Source organism: Pogona vitticeps, chromosome 3 (assembly GCF_051106095.1).
Source record: "Pogona vitticeps strain Pit_001003342236 chromosome 3, PviZW2.1, whole genome shotgun sequence".
NCBI lineage: Eukaryota > Metazoa > Chordata > Lepidosauria > Squamata > Agamidae > Pogona > Pogona vitticeps.
The window spans coordinates 173,103,698-173,130,820 of NC_135785.1; the positions used below are offsets into that span (position 1 = coordinate 173,103,698).

General features: G+C 39.9%; 1 protein-coding gene across 13 annotated transcripts in view; it reads left to right on the forward strand.

The window, feature by feature from the left end:
• Positions 1-27,123, forward strand: part of CRACDL (CRACD like) — a 72,375-nt gene that overhangs the window by 22,065 nt on the left and 23,187 nt on the right. For 7 of the 13 annotated variants that reach the window (XM_072994472.2, XM_072994476.2, XM_072994473.2 and 4 more), the window contains exons 2-8: positions 5,452-5,528; positions 8,403-8,571; positions 12,711-12,846; positions 15,372-15,530; positions 17,081-17,149; positions 20,015-20,242; positions 22,778-24,407. In XM_072994472.2, the coding sequence (XP_072850573.2) occupies positions 5,452-5,528; positions 8,403-8,571; positions 12,711-12,846; positions 15,372-15,530; positions 17,081-17,149; positions 20,015-20,242; positions 22,778-24,407 (2,468 nt within the window). Of the gene's footprint in view, positions 1-4,137; positions 4,892-5,451; positions 5,529-8,402; positions 8,572-12,710; positions 12,847-15,371; positions 15,531-17,080; positions 17,150-20,014; positions 20,243-22,777; positions 24,408-27,123 lie in introns of those variants that run through there. The other 6 variants (XR_013543494.1, XR_013543495.1, XM_072994469.2 and 3 more) reach the window with 3 other exon arrangements.

A 27,123-nucleotide genomic window follows, 5' to 3' on the forward strand; every position in this document is an offset into this window, starting at 1 on the left:
TTTCCTTACATCCCATCCTTTTACTTTGGTTCCATAATTACTTTGTTTCTTCCGCCACAGGGGAGTCTAAAAACTGTAATTACTTTAGCTGTTGTGCATTAGTATGAGACATTTTAGTTCCCCAAAGCCACATATTGTTGCAGAATGCACACGGAATTAGTCCTGAAATGTAGGCATTTTTTCACATTATCCATGACTTCTAGTCACTACCCGTGTACAGTTGTGTCAGACAGACAGAATCAAACTGAAGCAAAATAAAACACCAGAGCTTGAAAAGTAGCACATTAGAATTGACTCAGTAATGTTATTTTTAAAAACATTTTGGGACCAAGTCAAAATTAATATTTGAAAAATGACATGTGAAAATATGTCAATTTGGGGCATGGCCTGTCCAGTGGGCACATGTTACTTCATGCTCTTATTATCAAAAAGAAAAAAAGCCTAAACATTCATTTCAAAACTAGTTTTTTTTCTGGGCAGTCATACCTTTGCCATATAAATGTATTTGTACAGTAATACCCAAGCTCTAGTTGCAGTTGCGAAAAGGCCATAGCAGTTCTCAAGACTTCTGAGAAGTATCATTAAAGACCATCTGAACTCCAAAACTGAGAACTATTGGTCTGTAAAGATGAAATTGGCTACTCACCACTGTAATTGTAACTAGGATTTCTGGGCATGATAGTCCAAATGCATTTATAGCGTCAACGGCTTTTCAGTATATACTTTTAGAATTTAAATATTACGGTCTTTCCCTTCTTGGGAGGAACAGGGAATTACATGTCCCATCTGTAGAAATGGAGAGGACCAACTAAAATTTCAGTCTGATGCGTTAGTAACATTAATTCAAGAAAAATATTTTCATTTTCCAGCGTTAATAGCTGTGAAGTAATAGCAATGAATAAATTTTTAATGTATTCGTGAAGGCTTTCGCAGCCTGGATCTAATGGTTGTTGCGGGTTTTTCAGGCTCTTTGGCTGTGTTCTGAAGGTTGTTCTTCCTAACGTTTCGCCAGTTTCTGTGGCCGGCATCTTCGGAAGATGCCAGCCACAGGGACTGGCAAAACGTTAGGAAGAACAACCTTCAGAACACGGCCAAAGTACTGGGTTTTTGTTTTGTTTTGTTTTGTTTTTAAGAGGGGTGGTTGATGAATTATTATGTCAAGAAGCAAATGTAACATAAGCTCTACTCAGGTGTTATATCTGAAGCCATGGAGAGGACCTGTAGGGCAATAGAGTCCCCTACCCACTTCACTCAGAGGTTTGTGTGGGGAATGAAAACAAAATGATGCTTGGTAAGCCACGATGCCTTATCACAGGATCTCTGTAGATCTATTCATCTGAACATGTTTACAAGATTTGTTTCAGACCTTTGTGTCATTCATCACACAAAGATATGAATGATTTCTCAATGAGGGTGTGGTGCAGAACTTGCATTTTTCCACCCCCACCTTTTTTTAGCTCTATCCACAATTTATTTATTTGTTTGTTTTCATTTCACTTCTAGTCCATCTTTCTCTCAGTGAAGGGAACCAAGGTGGGTTGAACTTGTGGATAGGCCTGTTGTCTGGTTGTCAATAGGTTAGCCCCCTTCATAAGAGACATGAATTCTCAGTGGTATCAGGAACTGCAAGAGGAATACTACTAACCTAACCTTAATCTTACGGATAACCCCAAAGTCCACTGGAATTTTCACAGGGTCAAAAAGAAATTCCCATAATCCGCTCATAATCCACCCCTCCCCCGATGTAGATGGAAATTAAGATGGGTAAATAGTCAGTAGTTGCTTCAGTCAGGTTTTGTGGTGGGTGCTGTTTAAATCATAAAGAAAACTGACCGCCGAAGAATTGATGCTTTTGAATTGTGGTGCTGGAGGAGGCTCTTGAGAGTCCCCTGGACTGCAAGGAGAACAAATCTATCAATTCTAAAGGAAACCAACCCTGAGTGCTCACTGGAAGGACAGATCCTGAAGCTGAGGCTCCAATAATTTGGCCATTTTATGAGAAGAGAAGACTCCTTGGAAAAGACCTTGATGTTGCAAAAGGAGAAGGGGACAACAAAGGATGAGATGGTTGGACAGTGTCATCGAAGCAACCAACATGAATTTGACCCAACTCCGGGAGGCAGTGGAAGATAGGAGGGCCTGGCGTGCTCTGGTCCATAGGGTCACGAAGAGTCGGACACGACTAAACGACGACAACTGTTTGAAAGAAGAGCATAAACGAGGAAATGTTGGGAATGAATGTATGAGAGAGAAAAGGCCAGGGTAGTAGGGCAGGATGAAATTGCTGAACCTATTCTTGATCTCCCGGCCTTGATCATGGAATTTCATGTACACACTGTTCTATTGTAGACTTCAGGACCCAGATTCATTGCTGGTTGTCCACATTGATTCCTTTGTAGTAGATAATGAAACTGAACAAACAAATCCCTTTCTGCAGAATCAATAATACATAGGTAAAGGGGAAGGTACTGTTTGAATTTTTTGTTCATCTAGAGACTAATAATTATCTAAATGCATCTGTTATAATTTGTTTTCATAACATAGCAACAGCTGACCTTTTGCTACATTGATCATTGCTTTGACTGTATTCATAAAGAAGCATGATAAGCCTATAATGTGATCTCAATTGGGAAACATGTTCTTTGCTGAATTAGAAAGCTGGGTGTGAATTATGTAACTTTATAATATATTTAAGCAAAACCAAAAGAAGTACTAGTTTATTTAAATAACCAAAGGTATAATCTACTAAATCTTGAGCGCTTTTTAAAGGACGGGAATAACATAAAATGTTCATCATGCTGACTAAAATATTTGCGATGTTAAGATATCAACAGTTCTCTGCGAGTTTAATCCTGATTCCAAAATATACCCATGTTTTATAGTCTTAAAATGGATCCAAAACATCATTCAAACTTTAATTTTGGTGTGTTTCCTAGGAGTAAGTACCACAATGGGGTTGGGGGGGGCAGGAAGACTAATGAAGCAACTCTTTACCAGGACCAATCAAAAAGGCTTCATAGAGATACCAATATTTCAAAGTTCTAACCTTTAGAGCCCTAAATAGCTTGGCCCAAAGCTGTCTCAAGGACCTCATCTTTATGAGCCTGCTGAATTGCTCAGATCATCAGGAGGGGCCTTCCTCATGGTCCCTCCACCCTCCCAGGAATTTGGTGGATATATAGGAGAGAGCCTTCTCTGTTGCTTCTCCCAGGTTTTGGAACTCATTTCCAAAAGAGGCCAGGCTGACCCCATCTTTGCTGTCCTTCCACAAGCAGACAAAGACCTTTCTCTTCAGCTTGGCTTTCCCTGAATGACTGGCTATCTGATTGGAGGTTTTAAATGGATTGTTGTACCTTACTGCTTTGAATGTGTTTTGATGTTGCTTATGTGGTTTTTTAAATATGATATTTGTTTGATCCTTTTTAGTATTTGCATATTCACTGTTGTAGCTTTAACATTGTCTTTTAATTATGTACTGTAAGCCGCCTCCGCTCCTTTTAAGGAGCCAGGTAGACAAATAATAAATATTTGACTCTGCCGTGGTAAAGGACATTATCCTTTTTTTAAAAAAGCATGTTCTTAGCTGGCATCTAATGTGTAGATGCTAAAAACCATGCTGTATGAGACACAGATTCCATGATTAGACTCAGTAGAATTGTACATTTAGAAACGGTGTGTGCTTGCAAAAAAGGACTGTCCATTTTATCAAGCATGCACTTCACGAATTAGCTTGCTTTTGTTTTGTAATTGATTGAAAGATAACATGCCTGCATCTATGATATTTCAGGTATGTAGCACTGAAAATTTTGTATGTCTGAAGGGATACCTTCATAAGACAATTGCCTTAATATGTGATCCGATACTAAGAGTGAGGACTAAGAAGTGTCTGGTTCAGATCTATTCTTAAATACACACAAGCTGCCATTAGCAAGTCGCTATTCCTGTCGCCTCATGTCTCCCTGTTGGCTATATTGGCTTGCCTTTCAGGGCTACTGTTAAGGTTACTGAAATAATATATGAATGCTATAATGTACAGTGAAATACTGTATCCATCTTAAGAATTAAATATCTATATTTGCAGAATATATTTTAAAAAGCGCAAGGTGATGTGAGCAGGAGACAACTAGTGTGCCGTCCTCCCAGGTGCCGGAGCCTGAAGAAGACCGTGGCTGTGTAGAGGGAGTGTTAGTAGAAATAGAGACAGAGGGGCAAGCAGAGAGACGGGCATTAGAGGTTTGCCTGGCAGATGAAGAGGGGGAGGAGCGAGATCTAATCACGTGGGAGGAGATATTAAATGAAGGGGAAAATGCACGGGCTTTTCAGATAACGACAGAGCTGCCAGGGGAGAAAGTGGAAAAAGCAGTTCTGACTATGGTAGAACTCGCGGACGTGGCCGGGCTATTAAAAGATTTTCCCAACCTTCGCACTGGAGGAGGGCTGTTGCCGGATCTGGTAGGCAAAGGAGTTGGAGAGGGAATCCTTAAGGCACTAGAATGGACAGTGGTCGTGTACCCCTGCAACCACCCTGGAGGACGGTGGGTGATTCGTCCCAGTCCTTATTTGGTACAATAGCAGCCACCCGAGGGAGACTGGGCGAGGCACCCCTGTTGTGGGACTATATGTGCGGTCCGGACCACACCACTGAGGCCGATGACGGATCGCGAGAGGTTTGGGCCAGCCCTGATGTAAGAAGTGCATGGACAACGCCCGAGTTGAGAGTTAAAAGTTACAAAGTTCTGCCAGAATTAAGCTTGATGGACCCATTCGAAGCTGTGGAACATGAGAGTTTGTTAAATAAAAAGACTGTTGTTCAAGTTAATGATCAGCCTCCATCACTTATTGTCGCGCCTACAAGGGGGCCGCCCATGGCGGGAAGTGAACCCGTTCACAGGTGAGAAGTCAAAATCAATTTTGGCAGCTCTTCCAACTCTGTTAAAGTGCTACACAAATGTTTAGGGGGCCTTGCTGAATGGGGTGAGCTGTGGTCAGTATGTGTATGTTGGAGCATGCTGTACTCACTGGGTGAAGACACCTGTGAACAGAGCCCTTCCATATATAGTAAGCAAATCCAAGATGAAACTGACTTTGTGTTGAATTGTGGGCATAGACGTTATGGGCTGCAGAACTGGGTGTTGCATAAAGTAAATGGAGGCATTCAAGAGGACTACCACCTGTCAGATCTGTTTTGATTTGGATTCCTCCATTGAACAAGGGGTTGGACTTGATGGCCCTTCCAACTCAATTATTCTATGATTCTAATGTTCTAAATTGCATTTATCTTTGAAGTTGCTTTTTTCAATATTATTGACATCAGTTCTGATCTACTTCAGAATGTTTACAATTCCAAGGAAGGGCTTAGTTATTACACTCAGGCTAATGTTTTGATAAATAGGCACTGTCAACCAAATACTTAAATAACACTTGTTTGGTTTTTTTTTTCTCCCTTGTTAGTGATTGTTCTATGACTTCTTCAAGGACAATGGATGCTAAATTACAGGAAACAGAAGGGTTTGGGGAGGAAAGTTCAGGTAAAAATACTTATTTTAATTTTATGATTTAGAAAATGGCATTGATTGTTATGGAAGTGAGCAAATTAAGTCTCTGTTAATTTACATTGGGAGCCCTAGGGCACTTGCATAGTTTAAATTAATCTTAGCTGATTAATTGTGTAGCTTTTAATAATTCAGTCACCTGAGCAAATTATCAAAATGATTCTAAAGAAAAGTGTAGATTTTGTTTGTTGATGCATGTGCATCTTAGCAGAAAATACCATCTTTCTTCCAGGAAACTATGAAAAAAATGCAAACCCATCTTATTTTAGAAACTTTCTCTGCTCGTCCTTATGATAAAACAAATACAGAACATCCAGATAACTCTGTGGCACTCACACATCTTCTCTACCCATTTGTGTTGCCAACAAAATGAAAACATTTTCCCAAACCCCGGACCCAGTTTGGAGATGCTATTTAGCTGTGAATAGGGGCTCATTCTCCTGGTTTATTCCTATCACCAGACTAGGCAGTCAGCCAGTGTTCCCTTTTACATTGCTATTTAAGCACGGTCACAATTAAAGGCTGACCTTGCACTGCTCGTTTTAAAAAGATAAGAACATGCCTGGTGAAACAAAGAGCCTTAGTTACTTTAGGTGCATTACATAAGCGATGTGTCCCAGACCCAGCACTGATCAGCAGTATGTGTGGATATAATGCTTCGTGACTGTTGTGTTTAAAAATTAAAAACAAGGTTTGTGAACCAAAAGAGAAATTTATTTCATACACATGCACAAAGAGCGAGGGGGGGGAATGAAAAGACTCAGCGTTACAAGCTCTCAAGCTCTATATCATATAGCACTAAGCCCTTTTATTTTATTTGCGAAGGCTTTCACAGCCAGGATCTAATGGTTGTTCTCCCAAGCCAACTACACCAGAGTACAGGTTGCTGTCCTCTGAAGATGCCGGCCACAGAGACTGGCGAAACGTCAGGAAAAACAACCTTCAGAACACGGCCAAAGAGCCCGAAAAACCCAGAACAACCCTTTTATTTTCTTTCTTTTATAATTCAAACACATCTAGTTCTCTCTCTCTCTTTTTCTCTCTAGGTGCAATTACATTAACGAATAGTATGGGAAGTGCTCCAGATTAGGAGAATCTTATTTGCATTATTTTTTTGTTGACTATATACATACAAGTCAATGCAAATCAGTCCAGAGTTTTCCCGTGCAGTTCATATTTTTTCTTTCTGCTGCTGGGGTTTCTTCTTCTGTAAATCAAATGCATTTGCATCAGTTCTGGTGGTGTTATCACTTGAGCTGACGCAGTGGGTAACCAGTAACTGGCTCTCCCAACTTCCTAGTTTAGGGTGGGGAGACAGCAAGCAAAGGGGCACTCTCAGAGGAGTCAGTTCACTCAACTGAGCACCCCTTTGTCTCCCAGTTGTTTAATTTTTTTCCCCAAAAGGTTTGGTGCTAGCACTAGTGCACTACAGCAGCTCAAAGAGGAAAAAGTGAGTGAGGAGGAAATCAGCAGACAGGAGTGAATTCAGAAGTTTCCCTCTTTTCTAATGCGATGATACCTCTGTTTCAACCAAAGACAAATTGTGTGTGTGTGTGCATGTGTGCATGCATATGTGTGTGTATGAACAGACAGTAATAACTAAATGCCATCTCAGTCAAGGTTTTTCTGGATTCATTTGAGGGATGCAGTTAATCACTATAAACACACACATAAACACACACACACACATTTATAAGACTAACAAACAGAAATATTTAAGCAAAACATTTCAGTTCCCACCATCTTCAGTTGCTCTCTCTCTCTCTGTGTAGAATATATATGTATAAATGGATGCTTGTTTTGACACAAGTTCCAACAAGAACAAACTGTTTTTCACAGCTTCTTCACAAAACAGAACAGTCACAGTTTTAACATCACAGCTTTTTCTTTCAGTTCAAACCTCAGTCTCATAGCTCTTACAGATAACTTCCTAATCTGACTCTTTCTCTCACTTACATCCCCTTATACAGTGGTGCCTCGCTTTACGATTGCCCCGTTTAACAACGAAACCGCATTACAACGAACGTTTTGCGATTGCAAAACGATGTTTCCTATGGAGGAATTTCGCTTTGCAATGATCGGTTCCCTGCTTCGGGAACTGATTCTTCACAAAATGATGATTTTCCAACAGCTGATCGGCGGTTTCAAAATGGCCACTGGGTAAACAAAATGGCCCCCCGCTGTTTTCTGGGAGGGATTCCTCGCTGCACAGGCAGCTAAAATGTCTGCCCTATGGAGGATCTTCACTGGACGGTGAGTTTACAGCCCTTTGGAACACATTAAACGGGTTTGGATGCCTTTCAATTGGTTTTTTCTTTTCGCATTACGACATTTTCGTTCTACAGCGATTTCGCTGGAACGAATTAACGTCGTAATGCGAGGCACCACTGTATATATAACAGCAACTCTGTAGTCAGGGATTATACTAACTAATCACTTCACAGTTCTATTCATGAACATTCTTCCACACCTTTCATTCCTAGCACATATCTAACCTGCCATTGTCAGTCATTCTCCAGTTACTTACGGTAAATATGTGCCAATACATACTTACAAATAAGTACTGTAGGCAAATTTAGATCTGCTATAACTAGTTGCAATTCCAGAATATCCAAGATGTTTTCGTGAACATGTAATCACCAGATGTTACTACTTAAAATCAGAGTTTTATGTGCAGATGTATATACGGGTTATTATGATCAACTTAACAAAATCAAGTTCACTTTCTTTTATTTCTGATTGAGAGCTGCAGCCCTATTTGTTTGCTTGTGAACAAGAGTTGTGGAGTTATCCAAACTTGAAAAACTGACTCTAAAAAGCCAACTTTTTCTTTAATATTTACTCACTCAGGAAAGAAGAAGTCTAAATTTAAATCTATCAAAAAGTTTTTTGGGAAAAGAAAAAGAAAAGAGACATTATCGTCTTCAGGAAGTGGGAGTCTGAAACCAAGCCAGTCCACAAGCGATGTCACAGTCTCACAGTCCGTGCATGTAGATTATGATTCTGAAGATGAACTTGAGTAAGTTGTAAAACCTTTAATACCCTTTTCACAAAGAACATGTACTGGTACATGGCCATTTTATGGAATGCAAATACGGTGGTGCCCCGCATAGCGACAATCCGTTCCAGATTAATCGTCGCTATGCAGAAACATTGCTAAACGGAACGGAAAAAGCCATAGGAACGCATTAATCTTCGTTTAATGCGTTCCTATGGCTCCCAAACTCACTGTTGAGCCATTTTCGCGCCCTCGGTAAGCGAGGGCATGGCGCCAAAGCACTTGCGGTGGCCATTTTAGGCACCCAGCGGCCATTTTGGAACCACCAATCAGCTGTTTAAAAAAACATTGCAATGCGAAGATCGATAAGTGAAACGCTTACCGATCATCGCAATGCAATATTTTACCCATTAAAACATTGCAATGCGATTGCATTAGTAATCTAAAAAATTAGATCGCTATGCGGATTCGTCATTAAACTGTGCACTCGTTATGCGAGGCACCACTGTAAACATCTTTGTTTAAAGATGTAGCATGTCTTGGACAAGGAGATGTCTTGCACAGCGGAAAGGCACATTTGCTTGTGCAAGGCAACTTTCTTAAATTCTTCAAATTCATTCCCCCCGCCCCTCACTCTGAGTCATTCCAGGAGGGCTCCTTAATTATTGTAGTGCTGAAGGAGCCAGGAAAGCCCCTCTGTACATGGAAACGTCTGCTTTTATTTTTGGATCCAGATTATTTTAGCGATATGTATACTGTGGTATACATCAAATCTGTTGAGGTGGGCTCCAGTTCATGAAGGTTTGTGCTGCAAAATATTTGTTAGTTTATAACCTGTTACAAGAATTATTCATTTTCAGCAGAATAATATGGATATTCCTCAGGAATATGCTGTAGTGAGATGCTAATACTGTTTATTGCTTTCCAGTAAAAGGCTAGCACTGTTCACATTTATAATATAAAGCAGGCTAGGAAGACTTCAGGCTTGTAGGACCTATTTAGGAGTGAAATAGAAACTAAAGAGAGGGATTTTTGTCTGTTTTGTGAGAAGGAGCAATTGCTAGAGTTAAAATCCTTCTGTTTGTAATCCCATGAATTTTTCCAATTTCCATAGCTTGCAAATTGCTGTGCTTTGTTTTGTAAAAGGTTATCAGGCATTTAAATACTGCTCTGGTTTGTATTCTGGTTGCTTGGGCAAGGCACTGGAAGATGACTCCATGGCTCAGACACTTACACATTTTGTTACACATAACGATAGCATCTGATTTCATCCACTTCCCCCCCTCACTAAAGCCCCAGCACCCAGAGTCTGGTGCAAAAGACATACACTTTGAATGACATAATTCTGTCCCAAGAGTCAATTTTGAATGACTTAACAGAGCCTACAGTACTTTCACACAAAAATCCACTCCTGGTTCATCCCTGATACAATCATGCTGTAACAAACTGAATGCAGCACAAAGTGTTGTTTGAGGGTGCTTGGCATACTACCATAGCTGAAGAAATGTTAATCTTGTCAAAGACATTTATGAACCTCTAAAATAATAATTCTGACATGTATCCTAGCTTGTGTCAAATCTATTTGATCTGTCTTTAACCTAAAATTCGTGACACACAAGAAACAAAGCAAGTCCAATGATGCCTTGGCTTATGAACGTCCCAGCCTATGAACATTTTGAGTTACGAACAACTCCGTTCACAAAATTTTGCTTTGACTTGCGAACGGAGCTTTGACTTAACGAATGAAAAACTGCGGGGAAGGCGGGAAATTTGAACTTTCAGTTAACCGTTGGCCAGCGAAGAGGCTGCTTGTCTGCTACCTCGCTCGCCCCCAGCAGTTAGAGAGTGTGGATATGGAGAGAGACTTCAGACTGCCTACTGCCTGGCACTGTACTGTCCAGACAGTATTTTTTTGGGAGGGGGCTTTTTTATTTTTTTATTTTTGACTTTCTTTTTTAAAACAGAGACTGCCTGTTCTGGGTGAGTGCACTGTATTTACTGTACAGGGGTTTTGCTGCTTGGGGTTGGGCTAGGTGACTAGGTGGGGGGTTATGTTTCTGTGCTGGCTGTTGGTTTTAAAATCAGAAAACTGTTTGCAAAGGTCTGTCTGCCTACTGGCCTCCAAAATGCATTTTAGTCTTTTGGTTGATTGGTTTAAAATGTGTTGTTGTAAAATGTGTGGGTTTAAAATGTGTTTTAGACTCCAAACTCTCTCCCCCCATTGTCTTCTCTCTCTCTCTCTCTGTCTTCTCTCTTTTTGTGCTTAAAAGCACAAACCTTTGTCTGAGGGGTCTGTGTGCCCTAGTAATGACCTTTCTTTCTTTCCTCTTTCCCCCATTGTTCCCTCCCTCCCTTCTTTCCTGCCCTTTTTTTAACCTAAGTTCATCTTAGGTTAAAAGAAGAAAAATTCTCCCCCTAGTGGTAGAGGACGGATTAACCAGTTTTGCATTAGTTCCTATGGGAACTAATACTTCAACTTACAAACTGTGCCTTGACGTAAGAACAAAAAATAGCCGGAACGGATTAATTGGATTTCAGTGCATTGCTGTGGGAAGTGCTGATTTGACTTACGAACATTTTGACGTACAAACATCTTCTGGGACGGATTAGGTTTGTAAGTCAAGGCACCACTGTACAGAAACATCATCAATACAGGGCCAGGCCATCTGGCTGTTCATTTGTTAGAATAATGTAAACACATTGCAGTATCCAGAGAATTCCCACCAAGGAGCAGAAAATTAAAGACCACCAAAAGAATGTTACCTTTATATCATTTAAATACTTTTCTGTATAATCATTTAAATATTTTACTGTGTTTATTGCATAATTTTTTACTGAAGTACTGTATCTATGTATTTCCTTTATGGCTTCAGACTGTAGTTGAGGATGTACAATTTTTTTCTCCATAAACACTTTTTCTGTGCAGGAAGAAAACCAGCATATCAGTTGAATATTAGGTTGGAATATTCCTCCGTATCATCTAGTCTTTTGTGTGGTGGAGATATTATGTATCCAAACAGAATCACCCCCTACAGTATCATGCACGATAGTCAATATAAATATTTACCATCTCAGTAAAAAACGCATATATTATTTATTAGGTAAATGTATCCTTCTAGTGACCTCAGTACACTTGAACATAGGGCTGAGCCTGTTCCACTGAGTAGTCATGGCATTCATATGTGGAATTGGGGATCAGATCATTGTTTTCAAGTTGTGAGGGATAAGTCTTTGGAATCTGAGCCTTAAGTATCTAGGAAAATGTTGCCTTTCAGTGCTATTTGAAAGTGCTAGTTACAAAGTGCTTCCACAAGGGGGTACCAAACTACAGCATAAATATCCTATCTTTGTTTACTGCTGCAGCTACTACCCACTTAAATCTTGTAGAGAATTTGTGTTGCACGGAAGGACTTAATTTTAAAGACAGTTAATTTCTTCTTTTAACTTTCATTTCCTGTTTTTAAAAAGCCATCAGATTTACTAACTACCTCAGTGTCACTTGGAGCAAAACTGAAAGTGTAATTGAGGTGTGGTCTTTAGACCAAAGAATGTTAAGGGGAACTCTTAACAAAACAAAGTTCTTTAGGGGGAATCTGAAACTCACAAGGTGATGTTGGACATGATTTCCAGTTAATCACAGGCACTAGTGTGACTAGTGGTACGAGGTCATTGGAGAGGCTGTTTGTGAACAGCTACAAAGGTTTCCCGGTCTTGATTTGGAGGAACCCTTGTTATTTCTAGGCGATGGAAAGATGTCCCTTGTATAGAGAGGGGTGTTGTTTTAGTTATCTTTAGCATTTGCTTCCCACAATCTTGTGCTGCAGAGTAGACTGATTGCAAGTATTAGTTTGGACATTACTTTATGGAGATCCATTACGATGACTGAACACTGTGTTGAACCCAGTATTCTATGTGGCAAGACAAAGAACGTTTGATCACGCCTTTTAGTTTGTCCTCTGCATACTTTGTGCACCTAGTAAAGCAAAACAGAGTACTCTTCCTAAGAAAGTGTGGTGTCCCAACTTAATACTTGGGCTGTTCCTCCAACTCATTGCGGTTTTATTCAAGTGAGTATTTGAAATGTGCCTCATTATTTTGAGAAAAACAAGAAGGTTAAAGACAAATTGTGCATTTCATATTAGCTTTCTGTGTCCTCTTAGGATACACAGAAGTGTTATGGGAAGCAGGGCCTTGTCGCATGACAGCATTTTCATTCCAGAGGCTGCACCAGAACCTGCTAGGCCAGTCCGCGTTTTTTCTCAAGAAAACATTTCTGATCGGATTAGGGCTTTACAGGTAATATAAAGCATATATATAACACTACTAAAATAATTGCTGTGTTTAAAAAAATATTTGGATTCTAAAGATGACTCCACATTTGCTTCTTCCTGTCTGATCATAACATAAAGGTAGCATTAATTTAAAATACTTCAAACTGCTAACAGAATTGTTTCTCAATTTGAAGTACAGTGGTGCCTCACTTAGCGATGTTAATCCGTGCAGAAAAAATTGCTGCTAAGCGATAGCATCACTAAGCGAAAATAAAAAGCCCAAAAACACGATTGATTGATTTATTTATTTATTTATTTATTTATTTATTTATTTATTTATTTATTTATTTAATAAATATGCCGCCCACTCTACCCAGAGGTCTCTGGGTTCCTATGGGCTAAAAACTCACCTTTAGGCGAAGATCCTCCATAGGGGCAGCCATTTTCGGTGCCTCTTAAGCGAGGAAACACAGTGGGCGGCCATTTTGTTTACCCGGTGGCCATTTTGAAACCGCCCATCAGCTGTGCGAAAATTAAGGCTTTGCAATGATCGCTTCCCTGCGATCATCGCAAAGCAAAATTTCCCCATAGGGACCATCGTAAAGCGATCGCTTTTGTGATGACAAAAAGTTCATTGCAAAGCGATTTCATCACTATACGAAGTGATCGCTATGCGAGGCACCACTGTATATAGACTGGGAAATACTAGAATCAGAGGTTATGCACTGAATTTGAACAGTGGGTGATTCAGTACTGATAAAAGGAAGTACTTCTTGACAAAGCAAGTAGTTAAACAGCAGAATTCACTATGACAAGATATGGTGATGGCCACCAGCATGGATAGCTTTAAGAGGGTTATTGCCGCATTAATGAGGAATACAGTGTTATCAGAAGCTAATAGTAATGATAAGTGACTGTTGTAATTGTATTTTCTGTGATTTATATAGGTTATATTGATGTGTTTTTTCTATGTAAGCCACCCCGAGTAGAGATTGTCTAGAGGAGCGGGGTAACAATCTAATAAATAAATAAATAAATATTTAGAGTATCCCTCCATTTATCACTTGCTGGGAAACACAAACACAAAGGGGCTGCTGCCTTCACATGTCTTACCTATGGTTTTCCAATAAGTATCTGGCCCAACAGGACTTTTTTGGTATTCTTTTAGTTACTCTGTGTTAGGGGTGAAGACTCTTGATGAGTGGATTTTCTCTCAGAAACTTCCTTAACATAGATGATGTGATCATTGTGTCATTTTCCAGCCAGTGTAATGCTGGCTGGAGAATGAGTGTTGACAACATTTCATCTTCCCAGATTGGGCAGGTCATGTATGGAGTGGTCAAAGCCCCCGCTGAGCCCATGCACCTTGAAGGAGTGCTTTTCCAGGCTGTGCAGCTCAAGGATGAGCAAAACATTGGGAACCCACACTCTTATATCCCATCAGGGTATTGGAAGAGGAGGAACTAACCATGAGAAGAGGTTATGAAGAACTTCTGCAAGCCATATGGGGGGGGGGGCGCTATGGGATTGAGATTACCTGTCCCTAAATGATATGAAGCATTCCAGTCACCTGAGAGCTGTGCAGGGTTGTTAAACTGTGTCTCTATCTATGGAGCTAAGACTGAAATGTATGTTTTAATTACCATATTGAGGGCTTGTATGTACACTGCAGTGTTTCTTTCCAAGTAGTACTTTGACCGTCTTTAGCTAACTGCAGTACAGTATGTGCGAACGCATGAATTGTAGTAAAAGTTCCCACTGTTGCTAAACCCACTGAACCCATGTCTCTGGCTAAAGCTCAATATTCAGTTATTTTTATTCTTGAGAAATTCAGCAGCACAACAACAGCAGAAATATGTCACAGAGGTAGACAGGTAGCAGTCTGCCTGAGCACAGACTTAACACAAAGGGTAACTTAAACAACACATCATATATTAGCTCTTACCATGGGGGGAAAGAGAGGCCATTATGAGTTTGGAAATTGTGCTGGTGATTATATATCAGTTGCTTTTGTTCTCCTGTGTATGCAAACACTTGGCCTCCAGTTCATGAGGACAAAAGTAAATTATTGGTGAGTTCAACCTGCAGAAACAGAAAACATAGCTTTTCTTTGGGCTAACCCACTTGGGATTGACAATCAGCTGAGGAGTCTCTGCTGTGGGCAACACTTTGTCAAACTGATGAGCATTGTCCACAGAGCAACCACACTTGGCAGAATGGTTAACTTTTAACTGGTGGCACCCTAGATAAGGAATTTTCTTCTGCTGGATTTCCAGTTGTCCCCTTTGTTGTTGTTGTTTCAGTGCCAGTTGGAAACATACTTGTGCAAGTTCTTATGTCACAGGCGGATGTTATACTGCCTTAGCATACCTTATTATTTATTGCTGACTTTAAGATTATGATTTCAGTAATGTATGTATGATATTCTGGTTTGGATGATATTCTAGATGATATTATGAGTGTGGAAACTTTTGGACATTCTGGATTCTTGATAAGGAAGAATAGGATATAAATGTGAAAAAATAAATAATCAGAGATTTGTCATCATAGTTGAAGCTCCAGCAGAATTGGAAATCAGGCTTCCCATATGCCTTTGGAACTCCTGCAAAGAGGGATGATCCTGGGATGAATTCAGAAGATGATGGATTGCCCAGAAGTCCACCAGAAGCATCTTTGCTACAGGAAATTCTAAATTCTAGTACAGCAAAGGTAGGCTGTATCAAACAGGCCATTTCAAAACATACATTTGAAGGCAAGATAAAAACAGTATTTATGTCATTATGTTTATCCATTGAAACCAACTTTCATTGATCTACATTTTGCCTTTCAATTGATAAAAGTTTCAGTCTCCAATGGATAGCTAAGTGTTTGGGGAAAAACACAAGGGGACCCTACACAATACATTTATTTATTTAAAATATTTTACCCCATCTTTCTCCTTTAAAGAACCCGAGGCAGCTTACATCACTAAAAGACAATATAAAAGCTAACAACTTTTTAGTGTACACATACTAAAAAGGATCAAACAAATGTCATACAAAAAGCATAAGCAACATCAAAACACATTCAAAGTAGTAAGGTACAACAATCCATTTAAAGCCTCAGCCAGACAGCCAGTCACTCAGGGAAAGCCTTCCTGAGGAGAAAGGTCTTCACCTGCTTGCAGAAGGACAGCAAAGATCTGGCCAGCCTGGCCTCTTGTGGGTGTGAATTCCAAAATCTGGGAGCAGCAGTGGAGAAGGTCGTCTCCTGTGTCCCCACAAAACGCACCTGTGAAGGTTGTGGGATTGAGAGAAAGGCCTCCCCTGATGATCTTAACACTCAAGCAAGCTCATAGAAGGAGACACAGTCCTTGAGATACTGTAACTTAGGGCAAGTTATTCTGAAAAAAAGTTACAGGTGTAGATATGACTGCAAAGGATCAGAAGGTTTTAGAACACATTACAAGGAATTTGAGAATGGACAGATTTTTTTTATTATTATTTTATTTTGGTAGTAGTAGAGCTGGACCATAAAGAAGGCTGACCACCAAAGAATTGATGCTTTTGAATTGTGGTACTGGAGGAGACTCTTGAGAGTCCCCTGGACTGCAAGGAGAACAAACCTATCCATTCTGAAGGAAATCAAGCCTGAGTGCTCACTGGAAGGACAGATCCTGAAGCTGAGGCTCCAATAATTTGGCCATTTTATGAGAAGAGAAGACTCCTTGGAAAAGACCTTGATGTTAGGAAAGTGTGGAGGCAAGAGGAGAAGGGGACGACCGAAGATGAGATGGTTGGACAGTGTCATCGAAGCAACCAACATGAATTTGACACAACTCCGGGAGGCAGTGGAAGACAGGAGGGCCTGGCATGCTCTGGTCCATGGAGTCACGAGGAGTCGGACACAACAACTAAACAACAACTAGTAGATTATTCAGAAATCAATTTGGGTTACTTATTAGGGTGTGGCAATAAGATACTATAGCAATGGCAGAGAAGTAGGAATTACAAAAATGATCAAGAGATAAATAGTGACCTTGATCTACTGATAATTTAGTAGGAGCACATGGATGTCTAATCAACATTATTTTTTTTAAAAGTCCTTTTTCTAACATATTTTCAGGATTCCTACTAATTCATAGAACTTCATAGAGATTCTTACTTGTGCTGTACAGTTTCTATAGCCTTTCTGGTGTTTTGAATGGCATGTAACCTCTATATGTATCTCATTTCATGTTGTCATCTATCACTGAACCTTTTCCTCATTCCACTCCACAGTTCTCTGACTCTCACAAGCATCTTAGCTCTTTGAGTTTAGCTGGAACAGGCAGTGAAGAAGAAGAACAGGTAATTTTACTTACATTTATATATTACATGGTAGGAAAGTAATACATAAGGGCAGCAGTCCAATAATTGTGGGATTATCGAACAACTACAGGGCTGCACCCGGGGGGGCGGTGGGGTTAAATCTTCCTTCACTAGGAGACGAGTTAGATGTTCACAATGATCATGGAACCAGCTAGACAGGTTAAAAAAATCCCTTCTATTCCTGATTAACCAGTTCTAATTTGCCTGTAGGAAAATAAGGTGAAAGTGCTTGCTTTGATTAAAACTATTGGTTTCCTTGTTCAAGAGGCATGGGTTTGAATTTTAGTCATCCCCTCAGTCCCAGATGACCAGGAATAATTGTTGAGAAACTTCTTTAAAAGGTAGCTAGATTAGCCTGTTTCAGCATGTATGAGAAAAAGAAAGACAAAAGCATTGTGGCACTAACAGATTTATTTCAGTGTGAGTTTTCACTTCCTCAGACACATTGTGTACAATATTTTCCCTGTAAGTGCATGCGTATGGTGTATATGGTAGAGCAACCATGTACACTATGTAAGTAAACTTGTGACCTAAATATTTTTTCCATATGTCTGACAAAGTGGAATGGTCCATGAAAGTTCACTTTAAAATATAATAGCTAGTCTTTAAAGTGGCACATGTTTTTGTCTTATTTGTTTTGTTTGTTTTGTTTTGTTTCTTTGGATTTTGCCAGATATGCTTGCACAGACTAACCTCTTTCAAAACTTTATGAAAGTTTACATTGAAATAAATATCTTTGTCTTCAAAATGTGGTAATAGTTTTGTTTATCAGTTCATTTACTTTTGTTTATTAATGCATTTATTGGTTTCACTTAAGCTGCAGTTAGAATAGGCTCGTTTGAATCAATGGAGCTTACAGAAAAGCTGACTCACAAAATCTCAATTGATTCAATGGGCCTACTGCAGTGCAATTTACAAGGCTGAGCAAGAAGATTTAGGCCAATATCTCTCTTTCCCGTCTCCTCTTGACTAGGAGGGAACCCATTTGAAGAGAATTTTAGCAATTAAAGGACACTCATTGACTCAGCTGGAAAATTCAAGACATTCTAGGCCATTGTGTGAGATGGAAAGCAAGTGAATGAGTGGAAAAGGAAGTAATATACAAAAAAGAATTACATAGGTCTCTAATTTCCTAAACAAAACTTTTGTGTGTAATATAAAGCACTGTATTACTTCTGTTCTAAGGATAACAGTTCCTAGCACTTTCCCTCACAGTTTCTCCTGGAATACAATGGTCTGAAATATAGAATGCTGTCCATTCAGTTTGTAGGCTTTAAACCTACTTCAGCTGTAGATTGGCAAACGAACCATTTCTCTCAATTTCCAAATGGAGACACTGCTGAAGTGGAATTGAGAACTGCAGACACATGACCACGGACATTTCACCTATGCATTGCAAAGCGATGTATCTCATATATTAAACGCATCATTGATCAAGCTCCATCAGCAGAGCTGAGGTAATTAGTCTGCTCTCATGAGAGTCCCTCTTGGCACAGCCACCTCAACCATTAAGTAGATTCGGATGATCACCTCAAAGGGCAGATGCCAAGGCCCAGCTACAGCAGCCTTCCAGCTTTCCTCCTGTGTCTCTTGCCTATATCTCTCATTTAGAGACAGCCTATATATATAAGTCCGCCAACCTAGCGGTTCGAAAGCATGCAAATGCGAGTAGATAAATAGGGACCACCTCGGTGGGAAGGTAAACAGCGTTCTGTGTCTAAATCACACTGGCCATGTGACCACGGAAAGATTGTCTTCGGACAAAAACACTGGCTCTATGGCTTGAAGAGCGGGATGAGCGCCGCCCCCTAGAGTCGGACACGACTGGACAGAAATTGTCAAGGGGAACCTTTACCTTTACCTTTTATATATATAAGTATATATATAAATAAGACCTGACCTGAAAATAAGCCCCCCCCCCACACACACACACACACCGTTTCCCTGAAAATAAGACCTGACCTGAAAATAAGCCCTAGTATGATTTTTCAGGATGTTCATAATATAAGCCCTATCCCAAAAATAAGCCCCAGTTAAGTGAAACCCCATCCTCCACCATTGTGCAGCAACCAGAAGAAGATGACATGACTGTATTTGAATAAATGTAGATTGTTGTATATGAAAAAAAAAAAACCTGAAAATAAGCCGTAATGCATTTTTGGAGTAAAAATTAATATAAGACCCTGTCTTATTTTCAAGGAAACACGGTATATTCCCAACATTTGTATATGGTACACACTGAGTACGCACAATCTTGTTCTTTGCTTCAGATAGCAGTATATCTTGGGCTAGCCTTACCTGTCATTGCATGATGGTCTATTGAATATTATACGTGTATATACAGTATGTGAATCCATTCTGTAGGAGAGGGCAAGACAGAGCTGTTAGGCTGGAGTTAAAATAAAATGTAATACAATAAACAAAGAATAGGCAAAGGTGCAGTGGTCCAAAAGGCTTAATGGTGGGAATCAGAACAGGAGCTGGCCTTCAGTAAGTATGATCTAAACATAAGTGCCTTCTATTATTTCTTGAGTTAAGTGAAATGGTAACAGGTTAACTGCTATACTTATTAAAGGTATACACTGCCTTATTAAATATATGTGCTGTCCTACAGTCCTGGCAGTAGCGGCAACATTTTGTCACAATAAGTATCTTTTGGTCCAGATTCACATGAAAAAGGGAGATATTAATGTTAGTGAAGTAGCTCTAATGGAAAGCTTAATTGGCATCATGGACTCCTGTGCTGATGAAATAAATGAGTAACATGCCTTAGAAGGTTTATTTTGCTATCCATGTTTCTTTTGTCTTGATGGTTTCTTATTCTTTTCTGGGTTTTCTGTTTAGGTCACATCAAGTCCTTTGAGATCCTGTTCTACAGACAGCCAACTATTCCCCAGACAGTCAAGTGCTAAAATTATAACCTTAGGAACATCTGACCGCAGTCTGTCACCTCCTGCTGATTTTGATATTCCACCTGAGTTATCTTCTTGCTTGGATAATTCCGCTGCTAAGCACAAGCTTTTAGTGAAACCACGGAACCAGAGATGTAGTAGAACAAGAAAGTCACCTTCGGTAATTGACCCTTCTCCAAACAATTGTGTATGGGGGCGGGAAATTTAGAAATGCATGTTCTTTCCTCTCTTCTACCTTTCCCAGTATTGTTGTCTTTTCCAGAGAATCCTGCCTTCTCATTATGTGCCCAAAGTAGGACAGCCTCAATGTCAACATTTTTGCCTCTAGAGATGGTTCAGACTTGATTTGATCTAGGACCTACTTGTTCGTCTTTCTGGCAGTCCAGGGTATCCATATAGCTCTCCTACAACACAACATTTCAAATAAATCATTTTTTTCCTGTCAGCTTTCTTAACTGTCCAGCTTTCACACCCATACATGATGATTAGAAATACAAGAGTGTGGATGATCTTGGTCTCCAGTGACACATCCTTACACTTGATGATCTTTTCTAATTCCTTTATTGTTGCCCTTCTGAACCTTAGTCTTCTGCTGATTTCTTGGCTGCAATTTCCATTTTCTATAATTTACAATATGCCAATTTGTCATTATGTTGATAATGATTTTGGGTTTGACTAATAACTTTTGCATACCCTAAATGAACATAGTCTTGTAGCGTCAAAGATGTGAAAACCTGGAATCCTGGAAAAGCCAAACACTGTAGTACAAAGTAACTTGGAACTACAAAAAGGGCAAACTATCAGATGTGCATATGTCATCTCTGTGTTGTAACCAAAACATCATTCAGTAAAGCTAGCTAATTGTTTCTGTACAACTAAAATAGTTTTGCAGTGACTATAGTAAAGTATATTCAAACTATACTTTTAAATATACTTTCATTTTCAGAGTAACTTTCTGCACCCCTTTAACTGTATTTTAATAGCCTATACATACATTTTTTCAAATATTGACAATGTTGTAATCCTATTTATACATTCACCTGCTTCTGTGTAGGCTGGGCACACATAAGCTCCTCCCTTGAATTGCCCTGTTATGCTTGCCCACATTCTAGATCTTCAAGCACAAAGGTTTGAAGACATCTCTCTAATAGTTTTTTACCATTATCAGGTCCCCCTGATAATGAATCCCAATAAGACTTTGGGGCTCCTATTGATGAAATGACCACACTTTGCAGGCATTGGTGAACAAAGACCATGTTATGCCTCAACAGGTCCATCCTTTGTGTTTCTGCTCAGAATTATGTCTTATTGGCTGCAAGGCTATTGGTGTTTATATAAAGTTTAGGCCACTTATCCTAGCTAATTGCATCTAAATGAAGAGGCAGCAGGGCACATCATGATTGTGTGCCTAGTCATGCACTTATGAAGACAACAGAGATGCATCTTGGCATCTTATCATTTAGCCACAATTACCCACAACAGATTACACAGACCTTTTCTAAACATCAGTACGATTCTGGCCATTAAATTAATTGGACTCACTCCCAGGTAATATGTGTAACATACCAGCTTTAAAGATTTCTAATTGGTTGGAATGTAATGCTTTATTTGATATAACAGAGAAAGGCCCTTCCTTGATAATTTTTGCTTTTGGTGGTGGGTGGGTAATTTGAAGCAATAATAGTGTTTTTCTCTGCTCCATTAGGCATTAAATACATTTGCAAGGTCTGTACTGCCCGTCAATAAATACTAGGTAGACTCATTTTCTCCAGAGTGAAAAATCTGTAATTTAAATTTAAGTATATTTCTCTGTCTCTCCTTTAGATATCAGTACTTTGTATGTTTTTCTCTCTTTTTTTCTTTTCCTTTTTTTTTGTTATAATTGAATTTCATGGCCAGTTTGGCTTGCTAAAGACATCCTAACCACCACAAACCAGAAAGAAATTGTACGTCTAGAGAAAGCAAATACTTGCTTTAAAACATCTCCATCCTAACAGTTAATTTGCAGAATAGATTGGAAATATATAGACAGCCTAATGGAAGAACTATTGGAAAATGCATAATAAACTTGATTGCTTTGAAATCATTTTGTGCATTTTCCTAAACCCTTATTTATACAAAAGCTTTTTCCGAAGATATATATAAAAATACTTTATACATAAATAACTGTTTTACAAACTTTCAGAAAGCCTTTTTCCTCCATCAGAGAAAGAATAAAAACCTCTGTGTGTGGAAAAAAAAATTAAGACTTCCAAGGCTTGCAAAGATAATGGGCTGAAATTGCAGATCCATTGACCTTTAAAGCAAAAAATGAAAATTGAACCAAGACAACAAGGCCAGCTGAAGGAAAGGAAAAGATTATTATGAAGAACTAGGGAATTAAGAAACCTCAGTTTACGTTTGTGTTAAGTACCTTTTCTTTGTTCTGTGCATGTAATGGTGTGTGTTGGGGGGGGAGCTTGGTTTGTAGAGGATAGCATTCCAGTTTTTTCTATAACACAGTAATTTCTGATGGCGAAGAAGCAAAGGAAAACAAAACAAAATGAGACGGTAGTTTTCAGACAGACATGTCAGGTGTTATCTTCCAGAGGAAAGTGAAGGCCACCTCTACACTGGTTGTTCTGCTGTCCTAGATAAATAAAGGAAAGGGTATTGTTATGTAGAGAAAAGACTCAATTTCTATTGTTTCTTGCAGAAGAACTTGCCAGAATCTCAGAATGACTTGAGCTGCACTCTTGAAGAAGATAGAAGTGACAGGAAAGGGATGCTGGCTGAACAGACTTATGCAGTCAGTCCTGGCCATCAGGAACTGACAAGCAGTGCTGCTTCATTAGATGCAGCATCCTCTGAGCAAGCTGAAATGTCAAAAGGTCTTGAACAGCAGACCTTAAGTCACCAAAACAAAGAAGGCTTTATGCCACACTCTGCGCCTTCTGAGATTGACTCACTTCCCTATGGCAATAACCAAGAAGGGTGCAGAATTATGCAGGAATTAGCACAGACAGTATCACCGTCACCATCTGCTGACCACAAGGAAGACGTAGCCGCCCTGTATCATATTCCAAAGCAAGAGGAAGAGCACCTGGAAATCCTGGAAATCCCCACTGGTAATTTAAGTGGCGTGTCACTTGGTATTATAAGTCAAGAAAAAAACATTTCTGATGTTTCATCAAAAAGTCACACGCTGTCCCATAAGAATGTCTTAGCCAAAAATGATGTGATCCCTACATCAGATGGAACGGAAAAAGATATGCGGATGGATGGAAAGGCACTTCCAGAAAAGAACTGTAATAAGAGAACTATAAAGGGATCTCCTTCCATGTCTAATCCCACCAATCCTTCACCAAATAGTTTTAAGTCCACTGATTTAGCCTACTGTGAGGATAGCAGTATTTCTCAAACATTCTGCACTGATCCCTCATCACAAATGGATAAACCTTTGTTGAATTTAGACAAAGTGAAGCCGAATCAGGAGAAAAGTAAATCTGATAAAGAAAACCACCCAGCAATGCCTAGTGTGTCGATTTTAGGAGAAAAAGCAGAGAAAGAAACCGGTGACCTCTTCGCTTTGAGAAAATTTTCAGTGTCAGCAGCTTGTGGGAGATCAAGGACGGGCAGCTTGAACATAAAGGAAACTTTAGAGTATGATAATCTGGTTACCACACAGGTCTTGCAAGCTAAAATGAAAAAAAACTCCTCCAAAACCACCAAGGTGGATATGGACCTGATCTCTTTCCCAGACGACAAAGACAACATTCAGAAACAGCCATTCCTGCCTGAGCCAGAATTGGAAGGACCTGCTAGAGCGTTGGATAGAAGTGTGGTTGTGTCACAGGCCCAGATTGTCGGGTCTAAACCAGTCCCGAGTAGCTCTTCTGGGGGTGGTCCACAGCAGTCAAGTGGTGGCCAGCCAAATGGGGAAGATAAAAATCAGTTTCATGTCAAACTCAGATCTACCTCTTTATCTCTGAAGAACAAGGACAGCATTTCAGAGGAATTGAAGGAGACTAAAAGACACAGTGCAGAGTTTAATTCAGGAAAAGCGGGAGTGCCTGTGTCTTCTTCACTGCAAGGCGAAATGTCAGAGGTCAGAAAAACAGTGGATGTAAATATCAATAGCTTTTTAAGCCAGAGCCTCAAAATCAAGTCAAAATCTTCTGAACAGGGCAGCACAAAACCTCCCTTACCAAGGAAGCCTATTGTACAACACTTCGTTATTAGTGGCACTAATACAAACACAGACAAGCAGGAAAAAACTAGATGTCCTGAACTTAAATATGAAGACAAAGATTCGAAGAAGAAAATAGGTCCCCTTGAAGTGGCTGGTAAGAGGACTCTTTTATTTTTATGTGACTAACAATATTTGAATGATTGTTTTAGATTATGATAATATAATATGCCTGTGAAGTTAATTCTGAAATGGCAACTCTTTTCAGGGTTTTCCAGGTAGAGGAATACTCGGAAGTCATTTCCCATTCCCTTCTAGTGGGGTTGCCCTCAGACTGTGCAGCTTGCCGAAGGCCACACAGACTGGCTCTACTTGCAGGAGGCCAAGTGGGGAATCGAACTCCGAACTACTGGCTCCTCAGCCAGATACTTAATTTACTGAGCTACCCAGCCAGCTGTTCTAGATCATAGAGATTTTTTTCTAGTTTATATTTTGTTATTTAAAATATACTACATGTTGTTGCTGGTGGTGGAACAATACATTTCATAATGGTTTTTTTTCCACCAAGAGACTACAAGTCTCTTTGTCTTCATATTTGGTGTAGCTCATGCTTTTACATCTTTGCAGTTAATGTTTAAGAAATATATACAATAGCACTACCATAGGAAGCAATGTAGCCCAATGATAAAGTACACAGTTTACATGCAGAAAGCCCCGCATTTAATCCTGAGATGTGTAAGACCTCTGCTTCAGGACGTGTCTATTTGCTGCAAGTGAGAATAAATAATGCTGCCCTAGATGAACAAATTATCAGGCCTGGTACAGTATAAGGTTGCTTGCAAGGCTAGTGTTCTGTGAGCAAGAGAGATCAAAGCCTTTGTGGAAATCTGAAAAGTTCTGTTTATATTTAATAGCATTTAGCTGAGATTCAGGGTCCTTCAAAGTGCAGGCAAAGCATTTGGACCAAAAGGCCTGAAAGGGTTTTATTAATACTGTACATTTAATACTTCAGCAGTATTTGGTGCATTGCTTGCAAGTCAGTGTCAAAAAACAATACTGTTCTAGGTATTAAAAAAAACACTATAGTCCAAGCATGTCAACATCTAGAACGCCTCTGCAAACTTTCCAGGGGCAAATGATTTTCAGTCCTTGACCCTCCACATTGGATTTCAGCTCCCCAAAATCCCAGCAAACATAGCCAATGATCAGGGATTCTAAGTATTGAAGTTCATGATATTTGCAAGCCAGTAGTTCTGACCCCGCTGTTCTGGTAAATAATAGGTAGTGGCAATGCTTCTGCTGCAGGAGAAATGGAATAGCGTAAGTACAGTAGACATGAGGTCCACTTTACCTGGGGCCCTTGTTGCGTCCTGAGTGTTGGAGAATAAGCACTTAGTGATGCAAGAGCGACTTGTGGATTCAGCCCTTTGAAACTTGAAATAATCAGCCAAGTATGCTTTTCCTGTTTCATAAAGAAATCGTATCCACGCTTCTCCCTAAGACGGTAAGAAAGCTTGGGTTTCTTAGAAAAATACGCCTGTGATAGGAAAGATGATAGAGTCCTAGTTCTAGCTAAGGGCCTGTCCACACTGGTATATAGATATGATACTGTATATGGATTACTAATGGCACAGTTTTGATTGAAAATGACCTTGTCCACAACTGTTTCTACTGTTCCCTCCTTCCCCTTTAGGGACTGTTGCACACCTTTCTGGCCCAGTAGGGGAGCATGAATTCTTTTCGGCATTCTTATTGTTTAGGCTGTTTAGCTGGGAAATAGCAGTCTCCAGAAGCTGCCGCTTCCAACTACCATTGTGGCTGCAGATTCCAGGAGAAAAAGTGAGGGGAAGAACAAGGGAAGCAGGAAGTGGGGAAGGGAGAAAATGAAGCAGCAGCAACAGAGGGAGAGAAGAGTGATGTAACAAATAATAGTTTCACTTCCCCTGACCCTCCGCAGATGATCAGGGAAGTGTTTATTTGACAGCTGATTGAGCTACAAGGGGTTGTTTGTTTTTCAGATGGGAGGAGTGCACCAAACAGCACATCACTACCCCTCCTGACCTCAACAGACCTTTTATAGCCCAATCCACCCCACACTCAAAATGGCTAGTCTGTACCAGGCTCTAAGTCAGAGGTGTCAGGAGCCATAGCTGCCCCTTTTCATCTCCAGAGAACAAATGGAAGGTGTCTCTTTCTTGGAGGGACAAGAGAGAGGGACAAGAGAGAGGGGGGGAAAGTGACATCACCAACCTAGGAAGAGCAACTTAAAGTCAAAGGAAGGTCAGCACAGGTGAAAGCAGGTGAAGGACAGCCTGGGGAAGTCATTTCTCCTGTTCCCCATGCAAAGATATGCATCTTCTGTATAAACTAAGTTGCACCCTCCGGGATTGAACAGTACAAAAATGGAGGGTGATTTCTCTGAAGCTTGAACTTGTGCATGTTTACTTGGAAGTAAGAGCTATTTGTAATCATAGGGATTTACTCTCAAATGTGTTTGCATAGGATTGGAGTCAAAGTCGTTTCATCAACATTGAGTATTCTGGTCTATCGTTTCTTAAGGGTGCAAAAGAAACATATATATAAAAAACTGGACATGAAGCAGAATCAGATTTACGTAATTTTGGCTGGTAGTTTTAGGAGGGACTACAACACACAAAGATGACTTGTATTCCTTTGCTTAGTAAACAGTAATAGTTAGAATATTATTTATATTATTGACCTGCATGCACATTCATACAGTGAGCTTCACTGTAAAGTCCAAAAAGCTTCTGTTTGTATAACTGAGACTAGCCCAAAAACATTTTGCTGCCAGAGACACAGTGGTGAATTGCACACCTCTCCCATGTCAAAGTGTACAGTATCCAAAGCTATCA